Source organism: Zophobas morio, unplaced genomic scaffold, assembly GCF_036711695.1.
Source record: "Zophobas morio isolate AGI-343-1 ecotype UQ-CSIRO unplaced genomic scaffold, CSIRO_AGI_Zmor_V1 ptg000005l, whole genome shotgun sequence".
Lineage (NCBI taxonomy): Eukaryota > Metazoa > Arthropoda > Insecta > Coleoptera > Tenebrionidae > Zophobas > Zophobas morio.
The window spans coordinates 4,156,216-4,171,741 of record NW_026972110.1 but is presented as its reverse complement, the minus strand read 5'-3'; the positions used below and the strand labels follow the sequence as shown (position 1 = coordinate 4,171,741).

General features: G+C 31.1%; 3 protein-coding genes across 4 annotated transcripts; 2 read left to right on the top strand and 1 right to left on the bottom strand.

The window, feature by feature from the left end:
- Nucleotides 1-6,347: 6,347 nt before the first annotated feature.
- On the top strand, nt 6,348-7,744 carry LOC135122077 (transmembrane protein 231). The gene is made up of 5 exons (XM_064046319.1): nt 6,348-6,706; nt 6,767-6,933; nt 6,992-7,120; nt 7,175-7,400; nt 7,451-7,744. Exons 1-5 carry the CDS (start codon nt 6,568-6,570, stop codon nt 7,708-7,710), a joined length of 921 nt encoding a protein of 306 aa, XP_063902389.1. The 5' UTR covers nt 6,348-6,567; the 3' UTR covers nt 7,711-7,744.
- Nucleotides 7,710-8,708, bottom strand: LOC135122111 (mitochondrial import inner membrane translocase subunit Tim21-like). The gene is made up of 3 exons (XM_064046341.1): nt 8,477-8,708; nt 7,917-8,421; nt 7,710-7,871 (listed from the first exon to the last, which is right to left on the bottom strand). The coding sequence occupies exons 2-3, from the start codon at nt 8,415-8,417 to the stop codon at nt 7,743-7,745; spliced, it is 630 nt and encodes a 209-aa protein (XP_063902411.1). The 5' UTR covers nt 8,418-8,421; nt 8,477-8,708; the 3' UTR covers nt 7,710-7,742.
- Nucleotides 8,709-8,782: 74 nt separating this feature from the next.
- LOC135122086 (solute carrier family 66 member 2) lies at nt 8,783-15,508 on the top strand. 2 transcript variants are annotated; one of them, XM_064046325.1, is made up of 5 exons: nt 8,783-9,071; nt 9,122-9,258; nt 9,489-9,554; nt 11,850-12,066; nt 12,124-15,508. In XM_064046325.1, the coding sequence occupies exons 1-5, from the start codon at nt 8,869-8,871 to the stop codon at nt 12,314-12,316; spliced, it is 816 nt and encodes a 271-aa protein (XP_063902395.1). In that variant the 5' UTR covers nt 8,783-8,868; the 3' UTR covers nt 12,317-15,508. The 2 variants fall into 2 exon arrangements, with proteins under 2 accessions (XP_063902395.1, XP_063902399.1); XM_064046329.1 differs by lacking the exon at nt 9,489-9,554 and having other exon boundaries at nt 8,784-9,071.
- Nucleotides 15,509-15,526: the final 18 nt, after the last annotated feature.

The window sequence follows — 15,526 nt, the reverse complement described above, 5'->3', positions numbered from 1 at the left end:
AAGTGATTATGCAAAAAAAAACAACTTTTTTTAAGTTGCTCTTAACAAGTACCCCAAAGCAATCTTTCATACTGGAGCTTAAAAATACTCCAACTGAGTCGAAAGTTACCACTTGCTGAATTCTTTACACAAAAAATTATTATGTTAAATTTTAGTCACCTTGAAGCAACTCATAAAAATGATTGATAGTTCACATTCATTTAAAGTACAAGTAACAGAAAAATTTCAGACACATATAAAGGGACATTTTGCATCAATAATTCTCGTATTGAAAAACTAACGAATGTCAAATTTTGACTTGATTAGAGTATTTTTAAGCCCCAGTCTGCAAGGTTGTTTTGGGGGTAGTTTTTAACTGTTTCTCCGAACGGGTTGAAATTTTATATCGACAATCTTCGTACTGAGAAATAAGCAAATGTCGAGTTTTGACTTGATCAGTACGCAAAGGGACATAAATGGCTCTGAGTGGAGCTCTTTTGCCGGGGTTTCGTTAACAATTGCATGCTCCCTCTTGTCATCAAATCTCTATTTATATACCAAATATACCTTGAATATAGGATTTTGAGTAATAAACGTTCCATTTTATCCATATCATTCATTTAAAAGGTAGAATAAAATCAAAACAACAACGTAAATATGTAATCATCATATTTGTATAAAAATGTTACTCGCATTTATCTTATCTTCTTATTAAAAAAAATACAATTTTAGAAGAAAATGCAAGACGTACCATAAATTAGAAAAAAAAATCACCTTTATATTTTTTTCGCTGAAAAGGGACTCTCGTTTTACACATTTTATTTTTTATTTTAAAAATTCTTACGTCTTTTTGAAAACACAAAATGGTGCTTTAAACATTTTTATGTCAGGAGTATATAGTTACATGTATCGCACTGCTCTTCAACTGTTAAAATGAAGACGCAAAATAGGTTGGCGTTTTGTCTTATTTTGGCAGCTTTTAATGATTGTAAGAAGGAGCTTTAAATTGTAAATAAAATATTCGTTGAAGTAGTTCTGTTTACATACAAAATTTCTAATGAAAGTGAGGAAAAATGCACCAAGTGGAATTTGAACCCAGTAGTTCACCTTTCTTACCGCGAAACTGTTCTAACTTGAGCCACATCCTGAGCCAGACGTCGTACTTACGTTTCCTTCACTTTCAGCCATGCTTTTAGCTATACAAGAGTCCCAGAATTCAGAAATAAAGCTTCGCGGTCTTTTATATCTTGTAAATGGATAGAGAAATTTAAATTCTATAAGACCTTTGTTTTTAGCTTAAAAGAGCATTTCAATTTAATACCTACATTGTAATTATGACATATAGAGGAATGTAGGTAACAGTGGGATAGTTTTTTTCGGTTTATTAACTAAATAAAATTTAAATCATATTTATAACTCTTTTATTATGTAGTTTATATGGCCAAAAACGCAAAATTGATTAAAAGCAAACATAAAAAAATAAAATGAATCGTATCTTATGTCTCAATGTTCCCCTATAATGGGAGCACAATGAGACTTTGCGTGGGAAACAATGACACTTAGTGTTTTAACGAATACTAACAGAAGAAGTATATTTCAAATGGATAATAAGATTGTTGTCTTTTTGTAGTCCCATATGTACTAATGGTGGAGATAAAATCATGACGATATCTTGTTCCAACACAAGTCCAGTGTCTTCTACTACTAGAAATACAAATTTGTTTTCCATTTTAGTACTTTTTCTTAAATACATATGATACATACAATTTATTGTTTTCGTGTTTAAGTAGTTTTGCTACATTAAAATAGTTATTTTTGTTACAAGTACCTAAAACATAGTTTTTTGGGACGAATTTTGCTGTTTCCGGACGAGCCGAAAGCAAGTCCGGAATAGCAAATGAGTCCCAAAAAACGTTTTACGTACGTGTTACAAACAATATTTTTTTGTTCAAGCTCCCAAAACACCTTAAAAACCATTTATAAAAACGACTAATTTTGACAAACGAAGCAAATATTTATTGAAAAGTGGGCTAGTGGGCTGCCACCATAGTAACTACAGTGTTTTGTAAACACGAAAAAACCTGACATTTTTTTGCACAAAATGCAGAATCCCGCACATATTACGGAAAAAGCAAAAGAAATCGTACTGGATTTACTTCTAGCGAAGTCTCGGCAAATGTAGGGTCGTGGACAGTGAATTTCGTCCACCCAATTTCTTTGACAGAAAAAAACTCTAAATTAGCCCTTAGATCTTTCTAACCTTTTTTTGTCATTTTGACATAAAGGGGCAAACATTTTTTTACACGATAACTAACACTAGTCCGCGATAAGCCCAAAAGTGTAGCGACATTCCATCTTGGAAAAGGGATATTAGTTTACCTTCATTAAAATAACTAATCGATGTCAGGTTCGAATCTAAATTAAATTTGACAATACTTACGTCAGTCATGATGACAATAAAGCACCGATACAGTGAATTTTTGTGAATTCGCGTGAATTGTGTGGACGAAATTCACTGTCCGCGACTGTACGAAAAGGAATATCAAATATTCCTACGATGGAAAGAACAAAAAAAAATTGTAGTAGTAGATGAAGATGTAATGTTAAATTATCTTCATGAAAAGGTAAGTGCCGCCTTTATGTTCAATATTTATAAGCCTTACACATGATTATCGTGATAATTTCCGTATTTTGTTACAGTCACAAGAAGTAAAACCATCTACTCTCTGGTCAAAATATTCAATGATTAAAGCTGTTTTGTCTGTCAAAGAAAATATTGAAATAAACAAGTTTTCCAGAGTCATTGCGTTTTTAAAGAGAAATTCAGTAGGATACGAGCCCACGAAGTCAAAAGTTTTGACACGTCAAGAAATTGACACATTTGTGACAAATGCAGACGATATGAAATATTTATCAATAAAGGTTTAAAAAATATTCTATGTATCAGATAGATTTATTTTTCATTTTGTAGGTTGCCCTTCTTTTTGGTGTGTGTGGTGCATGTAGGCGAGAGGAGCTACATTCACTAAAAATTCAAGATATTGCCCAAAAAGACGAAGAATGTCTAATTATAACAATTCCTGATAATAAGAGCAACATTAAGAGAGTCTTACCAGTGATAGCTAAAGGCAAAGCTGTCAATGGCCTGGAATTATACCAGAAGTTTTTACGATTACGGCCCGAGACAGTTCAACACGATTATTTTTTCATTTGTTATGGCAATGGAAAATGCACTGTCCAACGTGTAGGAATTCATTCTTTTGCGAAAATGCCCTCGGTTGTTGCTGAATTTCTTAACCTGCCCAATCCCAAGGAATATGCAGGGCATTGCTTCCGACGAGGTTCTGCATCTCTGGCGGCTGATAGTTTAATCTCCCTGAAACGGCTAGGAGGATGGAAGTAATTTTTTTGCAATATAATTATTGTTTTCTTCTAAATAGTAACAAACTTTAGGTCGTCTTCTGTCGCAGAATCATATATAGAAGAATCTGTTGAAAGGAAGAAGAAGATATGCAGACAGTTATTGGGAGAAAAGCAAAACGAACCATCGACTAACACACTATTAGTTACTACTGAAGCTACTTCCACGACATCAAGAGACATCAGCCTGATACCTTCAAGCTCCTCAGGTATTTCGTTTGGACACAACAGTTTTCAGCAGGGGCGGCTCATGACTTGAAAAATTGATGAGGCAAAGCACAAAACGCTCTAAAATATAAATAAATCAAGATTACTTAAATATTTTCTATTTAGTCAAATAAACAAATTTGTAAACTCATTTAACTGTCCACAAAGAACCAACGTGAAGGTGTAAGGAGGTCTTGCAAGGAAAGGATGACAATGACAGGACAAAAGGAAAGGGAAGCGTGGTCAGAAAAAACTAATATAACTTCTAACAAAAAACAAAATCAAAATAAACTTTAAAGAAAACATATCGAAAAAGATCAAATACAACATAAAATAAAGCTAATTTGATTTATAACAAAAAACAAAATGAAAAAAATATAAAATATAAATACGGATTTATTTTAAATTTTTTTATGGATCAATTAACGATTTACTCAAATCAGGAACCGGCGGTTTTAATTCCTTAACTCCATACCATTTATCATCATACGTGAAAGTAGAAAAAACAGAACTGCCATTGTCATTTAACGTTAGTAGAGAAAAATTCCGATTTACTCGTAATCTTAAATAACGATTACCCAAATCAAAGCACTAACGCCACACACGCAAGCGTAGGCACTTTTAAGACAAAATTCTGTTACCGAAATTTTGAATCGATTTATACACACACAGATTTGTGGCAAAACAATCAACGGCCTAATTTTGAATACTCCTGCGAATGCAGACTGCATTATAATCGCACGTTCCCCGCGCGCAAATATTATAGTTGTCCATCTCTTTTGCAAGCACGGAAATAAGGCTAGCCTCAATTTTGTCTTTTTTCAACTTATACCGATTATGAGTGTATTGCAGGTTGCTTGCCTATTAACGACATCATTTCTATATATGCTGTAGAGGCAAGCTTCGAGTCTGCCTCATTCGCGTCACAAAATACATGTTGTGCCGAGTGTTTAAGCGCGCTGTTTAATTAAGGGAGCAACGAGTACCTCGAGATAAAAATAAGAATATAATTTTCTATATTTATTTTTAAAATTTCAGAAAAAAGACACAAATTATTGGCCGAAATGTGTCCGTATAAAATAATAAAAATCCTAATAAGGCGTAAAATTCATTGGTGAGGCACTGCCTCACCTGCCTCATAGGACAAGCCGCCCCTGGTTTTCAGGGATCTCAAAACTGTTCATTCCATTTTCATTTTGAGAAATAAATATTGTATTGTTGTATCTACTCCTTTAGAATAAATGTGGTTATTTAATTATTGTTTTTATAGTTTTTACTATTCAGTCCCAAAAAGTTGCCATGGCAACTTTTTCGTACTAGTACGAAAAAGACTCATTTTACGGACACTTTTGAATCCCTAAAATAACCATTTTTGAGAGCGTGTACAAAAAACGTTTTTTTTTTCTTGAGTAAATTTTTGTAATACACAATCTCCTTCAGGAGAACCTACCAGTTCTGGAATAAAAATTTCATCGTCGGAAGATTCTTCATATAACACTTCCCCGTCTTCATCTGTAGAAGATTCTTGATCATTCACATTTTTTGCACTATGACGTTAGCGTTACTTTTTTGAATCATTATTTTTGTCATCTTTGCTTATCGTTTCGGGTTCCATAACTTTTCTTTTTACGTTTTGTGTTTTATTTATTTTTGTTGCGTTTCTCAGTGCCTATCTTTCCTCTAACTCATCTTTCTGAGAAGTATCTGTCGCAAAAACCGTTGATACGATGCACATAGTACTACGGCAGCTACTCTTTAGTGTAATGATAGATGACTAACATTGTAAACTATTTAGTTTTAACACTTCAACCGATCTTTCGCTTTTAGTCAGACCACCACTAATAACTCATCAGTGCCATCTTGTGTACAGTAGAAGTAACTATAACGTCAAATTTAGGCTCAAAATTAGAAATGTCTCACAGGTCCCTATGTTTCAATATTATTACCGTTGTTACCCAGATTCCCCTACATATATTTGGAATGGCGTTGGCGTCGTCACGCAGATCGATATTTTTTAATTTGCAACGTATACAGGTGATTCAAAAATGGCGCACTAACTCTATGACACGTTGTTAAGGGCTGTTTATTAAACAAAGAAAAAAGTAATTTTAAAAATCCTTGGAAATGTAGAAGACAGGCGTTCAAAGTTTAATTTTCTTTTAGATATTTAACCATCCAGTGACCTGTGAAATTACAAATGTTGCAGATTTGCCACTTCTTAGTAATAGTAGACGTTTTTAATGTTTTAATTAATATGATTTGTCAAAAGAATTATGACATTTGAACTTTCGTTGTCAATATGTTGTAGCGTATGAGCAACAAAAATTTATATGAATGGAGGCTATTGTTTATTGAAAAAAAAAAGATGTATGCTTGTTTTAATCACAGTCTCCCTTTATTATTATTATTACCTTTATTGCTTTTACACAATAGTTGCACATCTCGAAAGAGAAGGAACAAATTAGTCCCCATTTGCGATGTTAGAATAATCTATATGTAGGCAGAACATGTCCACAGATGATTCTATACTATCAAGGGTAGCTCTGAAATTTCTTTTGCTAATTATTTTGCCGCTTTGTCACAATAACGAAGCTTTTTTTTGGCAAGTTAGTGAAATGCGTTCTTACTACCAGAATCATTTAAGTATACCTAGATACGAAGTATAACATATGGGTACCAGATTATAGATAAACAAATTTTTGCAATAAAAATACGTTCAATTTAAAAGTACCTAACTAGGATTCCGGAACGTGTGTACTTGGCTTGACAATCCATTATGATTACAATGTGGTTGCCAAGACAACATGCTGTTACAAACCCAAACAGTAGAAGCAATTTTATGTTAGTTGTTATAGAATTTGTTATGAACGTCACTGTGACTACCAAGAAATTTAAGAGAAAGCTATGAGAGAAAGTCAGAAAATAGAATAATAATTTTAGGTGCAATGTTTAAAACTGAATATGGTTATTCTAGATGTATTTGTAAAAAACATAAATATTACATATAAAAGTACCCTCTTCTCAAAAGCAACTTTGTTGACACTGATTTTTGGGATAATGTGTGTTGTATTACCCTTTATATTTGCTTATAAAAGTAAAGGTAACAAAATTACACTTTGATAACATTACTATTTTGTACTGGGTACTTGTTATTTTGTAGGTTTTTGGATTAAAAGAAATGTATTTCATGAACAGCCAGATGTCAAGTTTAAAGGAGAATATCTATTTGTATCAACTACAAATAATATTAATAGCCCTGTAATTACCTGCAGCACTCTGCCCCAGTATGAACAATTGGATTACATTGATGCCTGCTCAATGATTAAAGTATAGAAATTATTATCAGTAAACTATTGTGTATTAACATGTGCCCAATATGTTCCAGATTCGGGAAATAGATAAAAATTTTGATAACAAGGCTGATGAATTTAGTTTAATTTTAGATGTAACGGTTCCTACACATACCCAACTAACATCTTTCTTCATTATAATTCCAGTGGATTATAAATTATCTGTAATTATGAACTTTTCAATATTTGTTGTGAACATTCTAACTTGTTGGTTGTAGATTTGCCCTGTACATATGCAAGCTGCAGTGATTTATCAGACATATTTGCCTGTACCTGTATCAAAATTTATGGTAACATCTGATGTTGGTATTACTCAGTCCAGTCCTATAAGCTGCCATACGAAGCAAGTTAACACATTTTACAATTATTCCATAATTACAAGTATAGAGCAAGTACACCAATATGACGTACATAACATCATCACAGCATATTCGAAAAGAAATAGTAAAAACTGAAAGTAATTTAGACTCCGTTTTTTAAAACATTCTTTTTAGTATCTACAGTGATGAAAAATGTATACACAAGCTTTAAACTGGAGAATTCACAAAATTTTGTTTTGGATATAACTTTACGATATCCAGAAGACATTGTATATTACAAACCTGGATTTTGGGAAACAATGAAATGGGCTTGGATGCAGTACGTTATCATATACCTAACGGTTTCATACATTATTACAAAAATAAAAACTTATGTTTTCAACAGGAGGCTAGTGTTGTTTTATGAAGATAATCCACTCAAGAAAAAACAATAAATTTTTATATTTTTGTATTTACAGAATTTTATTTACAATGACAACTCCAACTGTGGTGCAGAAGTGAATTTGTCTCTGTTGTCTTCTAAAATAAATGTAGTTTGTAACAAATCATCAACTTGGATAAACATATAACGGTACTCATAATTGCCCGAATCATTCTGGAATAACACATTTTATACTAGCAAACTCTTCTTCTTATTTACCTGAATCATTTCTAATTGGACAGTGCCCTGATGAAAACTTCCTTTAAGGTAAAATTTCATTCTTATGCACTGCCGTCCTTCCCTTTGGAAAATGATGTGACTAACATGCTGTCTGCGACGACGACTTGTCTCAGCCCCAAATGCCGAAATTGGAAGCCCAAGTTTATCCTGAACTCTCACGTCTGATTTACATCTTTCTACTGCTTGTGAATAAACGTTATTGGGGCTTTTACTTGAAAATAGCTCATGAAAAACTGCATAAAATAATGTACCAGTTACCCCAACTCCTAACAAAATTATTCCTAAATATGAGGCAGTCTTTGTCGTCTCTTTCACCTTTTCTCCTATCGGTTTTACATTTGTGTCGACCTCAGTCTTCACTGATTTTGTTACTGCGGACTGGCGAGTTTTGCATGTCCTGATTTGTTGGCAGAATAAATTGTTAGAAAGTATTTGAGATCGATATCTAAATATAGGATTCATAAATTTCATAAACGTCATGTTGCTATAAAGAATAAGTAATTGTACACAATATAATTAATCTATTTTACTACTCTTACCCAAATTTTTCATGAAATTGAACATAACCTAATCCATATAACCCAACTTTTAAATGTAAATGAAGTGATGGCCAGAGTTACATAACTTCTACGCTAGGGACTTTTTATATACTATATAACATTCCGTAATGCATATGGTGATCCAGGAATGGATGTATTTTGTAAAATATTAAAAAAATATTGTTTAATAATTGATTTCTTTTAACATTTTCGAATTGTTTTCCCATTTGCTACGCTTGCGCGGTATCTTTACCACCGCCACACTCCACACATCACTTCACTTGACATTTGTTTTTTCTAGTTGACATTTGACAGTTGGGTGAGCACAGTTTCGTTGAAATGGGCAACACGAAGTAGTAAGGATATTCTTGTAGAATTAAGTAGTTAGGAATATGGATTGGGTAATATCAGACGAACTGTCCCTTACCGTAGGAGCAGTAGTGGGTTGGATAAGTGCTGGTGCTATGATTATAGGGGGTGTCATCCCTTACATTCCGCAATATAGACAAATTAAAAAATCACAAGATGCAGAAGGTTTCTCGTTGTTGGTGTGTCTTGCCCTTTTAATAGCAAATACTTTACGCATTATGTTCTGGTGAGTATTGCTTTTGTTTTTTGTACCAATTTGTAGTTGTAATTTTATAGGTTCGGTAAACACTTTGAATATCCCCTTCTTATTCAAAGCATCATCATGAATGTAACAATGTTCATTATGATACATCTATGTGTTCGAGTTAGAAATAGAAATCAACTGATGCAAGCAAGGCAGAGGATTTTCACAGGTATGGATGCGTTCAGTGTTATTTTTAGAAAAATCTGCAATCAATACCAAAACAAATCTGGTAATTAGTTTTCTAATGTCACTTTAACGTGGCTAGTTAAGTATTAGTTTTGCTACAGTAAACCATTGTTTGTTTTTTCACATACTTTTTGCATCATCACTCTACTATCTTTTACATAATTATTTATGATTTATGTTTAGTAATATTTTGTAAATTTTTATTTTTGACAGCAAAACCCAGTGAAGTCGTCAGATTGTTAAAATCTAAGCCTCCCCGCTCTACTCACAATATTTGTGGTAATTTGCTTGCACGCCTTGCTTACTGCTTTCAGTACTAACATTGATTTAAAGTATTGCCATGTATTGATTGTTGTAGATAAAAGTTCAAACTTTTGATTGAAAAACCCATTAAATGTAAATTCATGCAAAGTAGTCGCTATATAAAAAGCGACGTATTTTGGCTTGTATTTACAAGATTAACAAATAATTGCTGATACGAGAATTTAAGGCTGTTATAATATAAATTTATTGGCAGTACTTTGGTCAGTATCATTTATCTTTTCAATTTCTATCATAAAATTCATAACTAATTTTCAGTTCTACTTCTTATCGCTTTCATAGGGTCATTAAAATACAACTATTTAATCAAAAAGTAAATAATAGTTATGCTTTGCTATATCTCTTAACTTGATTATACAACACTGCTTATCAAATTGACGACTTAAATTTGCATACTCAGAAGTTCATTACAGTGAGCGAAATTTTCACATAATTGAAATGTTCCTTGTATGTGAAATCTTTTAATTCACTATCTTTAAAGTAATGAATGACAAACAATTTATTGTTCATATTGTTTGATAAAATGACACTTTTTAAACAAGTTACCACATCACATATTATTAAATAACATGTATGCATTAAAGTTGGAAGCAAACAATGTCTGTGATATTTCATATTTTGTTCTTCCATTGTAGCTGTGTGATATGAAATGAACTAAAAAGATTTTTTTTTCACGAAGTGGATATTATAAAACGAAAATTTATTAAGTAGTTTTTTTACAAATGTAAATTTTTGTAAGTTAAAAACAAATTATTTTGAAGGAATTTTTTATATGATTACATCTGGTTTATGTCATATCATTTCTATTTTTTTTTAAACCAGCAACATTCAAAAATATGTTTAACTGCGTCTTCAACCTGTTATTATGTATTAATGTGAGATTATGAATTTTGTAATTACAAAATTTGTTTTTATTTGAGAATAACTGCCAAAGCGTCTTATAATTTAGCATTTGTAGCAAAAAGCTTAAACTTGAGTGTTCCTATACTTTCGCAACAACTATTAAATGTTGCAATAATTCGTAGATAATTTTAATCGATGTTCTGACTTGCCACATTAAAAAAAATGTCATGTAGGTTCAAAGACACACTAAAATTTCATTTTATGTATTTTTTTTTCGTGAACGTAAGGTGAGCTTGATTTAGTGAGAATTTTAGTTTTGGCGGGTAACAATTTCCGATATTCCATAGTATATTTTTATAAATAATACAAAAATAAAAAATCTTCAACCTAGCGTTGAAGTATAGAAACCACGTCCAAGTTGTTAAGACATTTTTATTGAACTCGTCGCTAGAAAGTTGCTTCCGAATCTTATCACTACTATTTTCGGACAGCCATTATTCTTTTATTATCGTATCTTTTTGATTTTAAAATGAGGAATAAGAGATATTTTAGAAGATTGTAGCTCCCGTTTACTGATTTTTTTTTATCTGGATACAGGATTCATTGCTACTCCCAACGAAATTTTTCACCTTGGAAGGAAAGTCTTGCAAATAGAAATATAAATTGTTAATACTATAAACTTAAGAAGTTCATGGGAATCTCCAAATTATTGTACATATTTGTTTATGAAGTCATTTGATCATTTGTATGGGTTTATCTTGATATAGGTCAGCGGTGTATTGACCCATTAACGATTTATTTATTTTCCAACAGTTCAGTTATACTTCGACCACTATTTTCATTTTTCGTAGTGACTTATTGTAAGAGTTAGTACGTACATAATAATCACCGATTTGTAAATATGCAAAATACGATCGGTGAGATTTTTTACTTTCTGGATAGGTTTTGTAGACAACGAATTGGTGTAATCTCGACTTTATAATAGAATGTCAACAGTGTAATGAAGTACAGAGATGTACAAAAAATATTTTATATAAGTTATTGCAAGGTGATCTACCACGAAAAATTGGAATATTTTACTAAGGTAAAACAATGTCGCAGAAAATACTTTATATAAATTGGACAAATTACTTAATATTTGTGTAATTTCCAATTTTGCGGTAAAATGCATGAAAAGAGGCTTCTGAAAAGCAATACAAAAGTAAAACTTTATTAATACGTACACAAAATGTGCAATTCATTATGCCTCAAAAATCATTAATTGCAATTTCATCAGAATATTGTGTGACGTAAGTCACATTTCATCAATTTTGATAATACATAGTTCATTAAGTGGCTTAAAAAATTATAAGCATGTTATTTGTGTTTGTTTTGCATAAAAGCTTCTTAGATAAAAACGATTTTTTTCAGATTTCGATATTAAATATTTTTGGAATTGGAACGACTTCCAATCATACATAGACTGTATGCTAGTTTTCACGATTGCAACGTCAATAATGATGTACCTGTTCATAGATAAAATTATTTTTGTGGAAATTATGGGCTTCCTAGCTGTTTTTACTGAAGCTATGCTAGGTACGCCACAATTAGTGAAAAATTTTAAGAATAAATCTACCGAAGGAATGAGGTAAGTTGCAAGTATATAGGTTTAGCCCAATAAGTATACATATGATTATGCTTTTAGTTTAACTATGGTAATAATGTGGACTTGTGGTGATGTATTTAAAACTTTATATTTTTTGTTCCGCGAGGCTCCAATTCAGTTTTGGATTTGTGGATCAGTGCAAGTGGCTGTGGACGTGTTAATTTTAATGCAAGTTTACATATATAGGGGCAATACCGAACCTCAGCGTGTGAGATCGCATAGAGGAGATTGAGTGGTTATTATATGGACTCATGATGACGGAACAAACCAAACCAAGGATGCGAGTAAGGCAGAAGAGGAGCTAAATGATTACACCACCAACGTCGACAGCAATGTCGGCAGCAATAGTAATAGTATAGATGATACCCCAGAGGTCACGAAAGGTTCCCATGATGAGAAAACCATAAATAATAGCGATAGCAAAATAGACTTGAAAAGGAAATTCTGTAACATGCATGTTATTAATGCTGTTATACACAACGACAACCGAATCATGGTAGGTGATGCAAGTAGTTATAAAGTTGATCGTGATATCAGTGACACGCGAAGTAGTTTTATAAATAAATTCAATGGTGATTTTAAAAATCGAGCTTCACAGTTTTCATATAAAAAAAATGCTAAACATAAAGTTAGTATGCTAATTCACAGGCATACGTTATGACGTATACTTGCTTTAGGACAACAAATTTCCTTTTTTTTTTTTTTTTTAATTTCCTTAGTTTGTGTATATAAAGTTGCTATTTATAATCGTCATTTGTAATAGGCACATTTTGTTTAACTGATGTATACGGTGCAATAATCATATTAGCTCTTTTCGTAGCTATCTTATGTTTAAGAACAACGTGCTTTTAGTTGTTGTTTCAAGAGTTTAAATAGTAATGTAAATTCTAAAATTTGCAGCACGAAAAGATATATAAACATACAGCAGGAACAAATTAACCAACTGCCAAAGTTTTATTGGCGAACAAAGAATAAATGCTTTTTATTATTTATAGTATACTAGTTTGAAGAACAATTAAACATCTTACAGGTCAATATTAAGAACTAATTTATAATTAGTAATATTTTTTTATAACATTTTTTTAATTTGCAATTTTAGATTAACTGTAGAATATATTAAACAAAAAATATTGTAAATGAAATTATTTTAAACGGTGCGTGAACATAGTGGACAACGTAAACGAGAAGAACAATAGTTCACTCCCAAGTTATCTTGTGTTTAATTTAATAATAAGTACAACGTGTGTCTCTCCTTATGCAGCTTTTTCGCGTGTGATACCTAAGAAAACACTGCAGTGGGACAACATATTCCATTTTTTAAAGCAATATGTAAAATTATGTACAAAGATAATAAAAGAAGGCAAGCACCATATATAGCTGGAAATTGTTTTAAGTCATCGTGTTTTGTCTGATACTATCCAAAGAAAACATGTTTTGTTTATCACCTATTTATTATTGCACGTATGGTATGTACAAAGTTCCAATTTAATGCCCGGTTTCTAGAAATAAAATGAATAATTTCTGTGTAGTATTTTTAAAACTTAATGTATATACAATTTTCAAAGAGATCATTTTATGAAAGTAATATATTTTTTAATTGGATACAAATTAAGTTGAATATAATATTCACTGGTGTACAAGGTATTTAAATGTAATCAGTTCGTTGCTTCTTCTAAATATGATTTTTTTAAGATTGTTCAAAATTCAGTTATGCTTTCTTTATTTCAACCATTCTTGGGAAATATTTTGTTTTAATTTAATTGTTTTCCAATTTTTTAACGATTTTGTATCTATTTCTTCCAAATGTAGCAGGCCTTCTTCCGTAAATAATATAATCATATCATTGGTTTTTACCTGCATCTAGACACTAGGGCAATCTCTGTGATTATATTTAATTGTGTATGTTGCTAGTCTTAATATCTCTTTATAAAATAGTTATATACTGCGTTTATTCATTATGTTAACTGAACATAACATTACGATTTGACTTTTATTTGATTCTGTCATATAATTTATAAATATATTTTTGTTATTGAGAAATATAACTCGTTAAAATATGATTTTTGTTAAGTATTTCGAATAATTAAGAGCGCAATGTGTGTGATTTCGAAAAAAAAAATGTGTTTTTTTTATTTACTTTGTTGCTGTTATTAGACGGACTATGAGTGCAGGGCACTTTGAAGAAATCGGAAGAATGTTGAAACATTTTAAATATACTGTACAAAGTTTAGCAACCTGCAATCTTTAAGACAAAATTACGTACAAACTAATTTTAAAAACAACATGATGTAATTTTTAAGTAAGTTTAAATTATTCGTATTGTGTGAGTATCACAAATACTAGTGTATAAGATTACAAAAAAATCGAACAAAATACTTAAGAAGAACCGTGCAACATTCAACACTGATTGCTCGTGTCATTATCAAATAATTTTTTTGTGATAGTTAATGTGATACATAAAAATTACAACAATATTATACATAATATATCAAATTTTTTTAACATATTTGTTATAGTACAAAACACAACATTCTTTATTCATAAAGAGGAAAAATTTGATTTAATTCTGCTTAGCTTTTGAATGAATATCACTTTTAAATTTATGCAATCGGTGCGTCGTATGAATAAACTTCAATAAACATAGTACACTTCTTGTCCTTTCACTTTTTTAATAAAAGTAAAAGTATTTGGTTAGGTGTATTTAGATCACACATAAGTTTCGACGTAATAGAAGGAAGTTTCTTCAAAAAACTCGTTGAGTGTATTGGCTGCGGTTACAGCGTTGTAAATTTAACGCAAAAATAAATTTGTACTTACAAACCTAATACTTTTATCATTTTCGATTCTTGTATTCATGATATCGTTACGGCCTAAATTCAAAATCGCACTCCAGAGTACACTATCGAAACGTTGATACAAATTTATTAATGAATGTAATTTCGAAAACAAGAACAAGTAACATTTTTATAATGACATGCAGCCATAGATGTTCCGCTTGTTTTCTTTTTATTTTCATCATTGACACTCAATCGCAAGAGACATTTTTTCGGATTAGATTGCAGGTTGTGTTTATTTGCAGTACACGTTTGGGTATCTTAAATATTTAACGAACTAATAAAAAAACAAAATTCTGTTTGCACCGTCATAAAAATCGGATTTTTTTATGACATATAAACTAATTAAAATATAGATTCCCAATTGTCAAAGTAAAGATCATTATACTTCAGATTGCTCTGCAAAGCCCCTTTATGTTCAATTCCAGTCTTCAGGAGCATTCCGAATTGTAAAGAAAATTCCATTATTATTGTTATAATTTATTACTTTGCCAAATTTTGTCTTCAGTTAAATCTTAACAATAATTTTACAAAGATTGTAATTTTTGATACTTTGTAAATATTGAAAAAATAAATTATATTTGACAGAACGACAACGTTTTATTCCT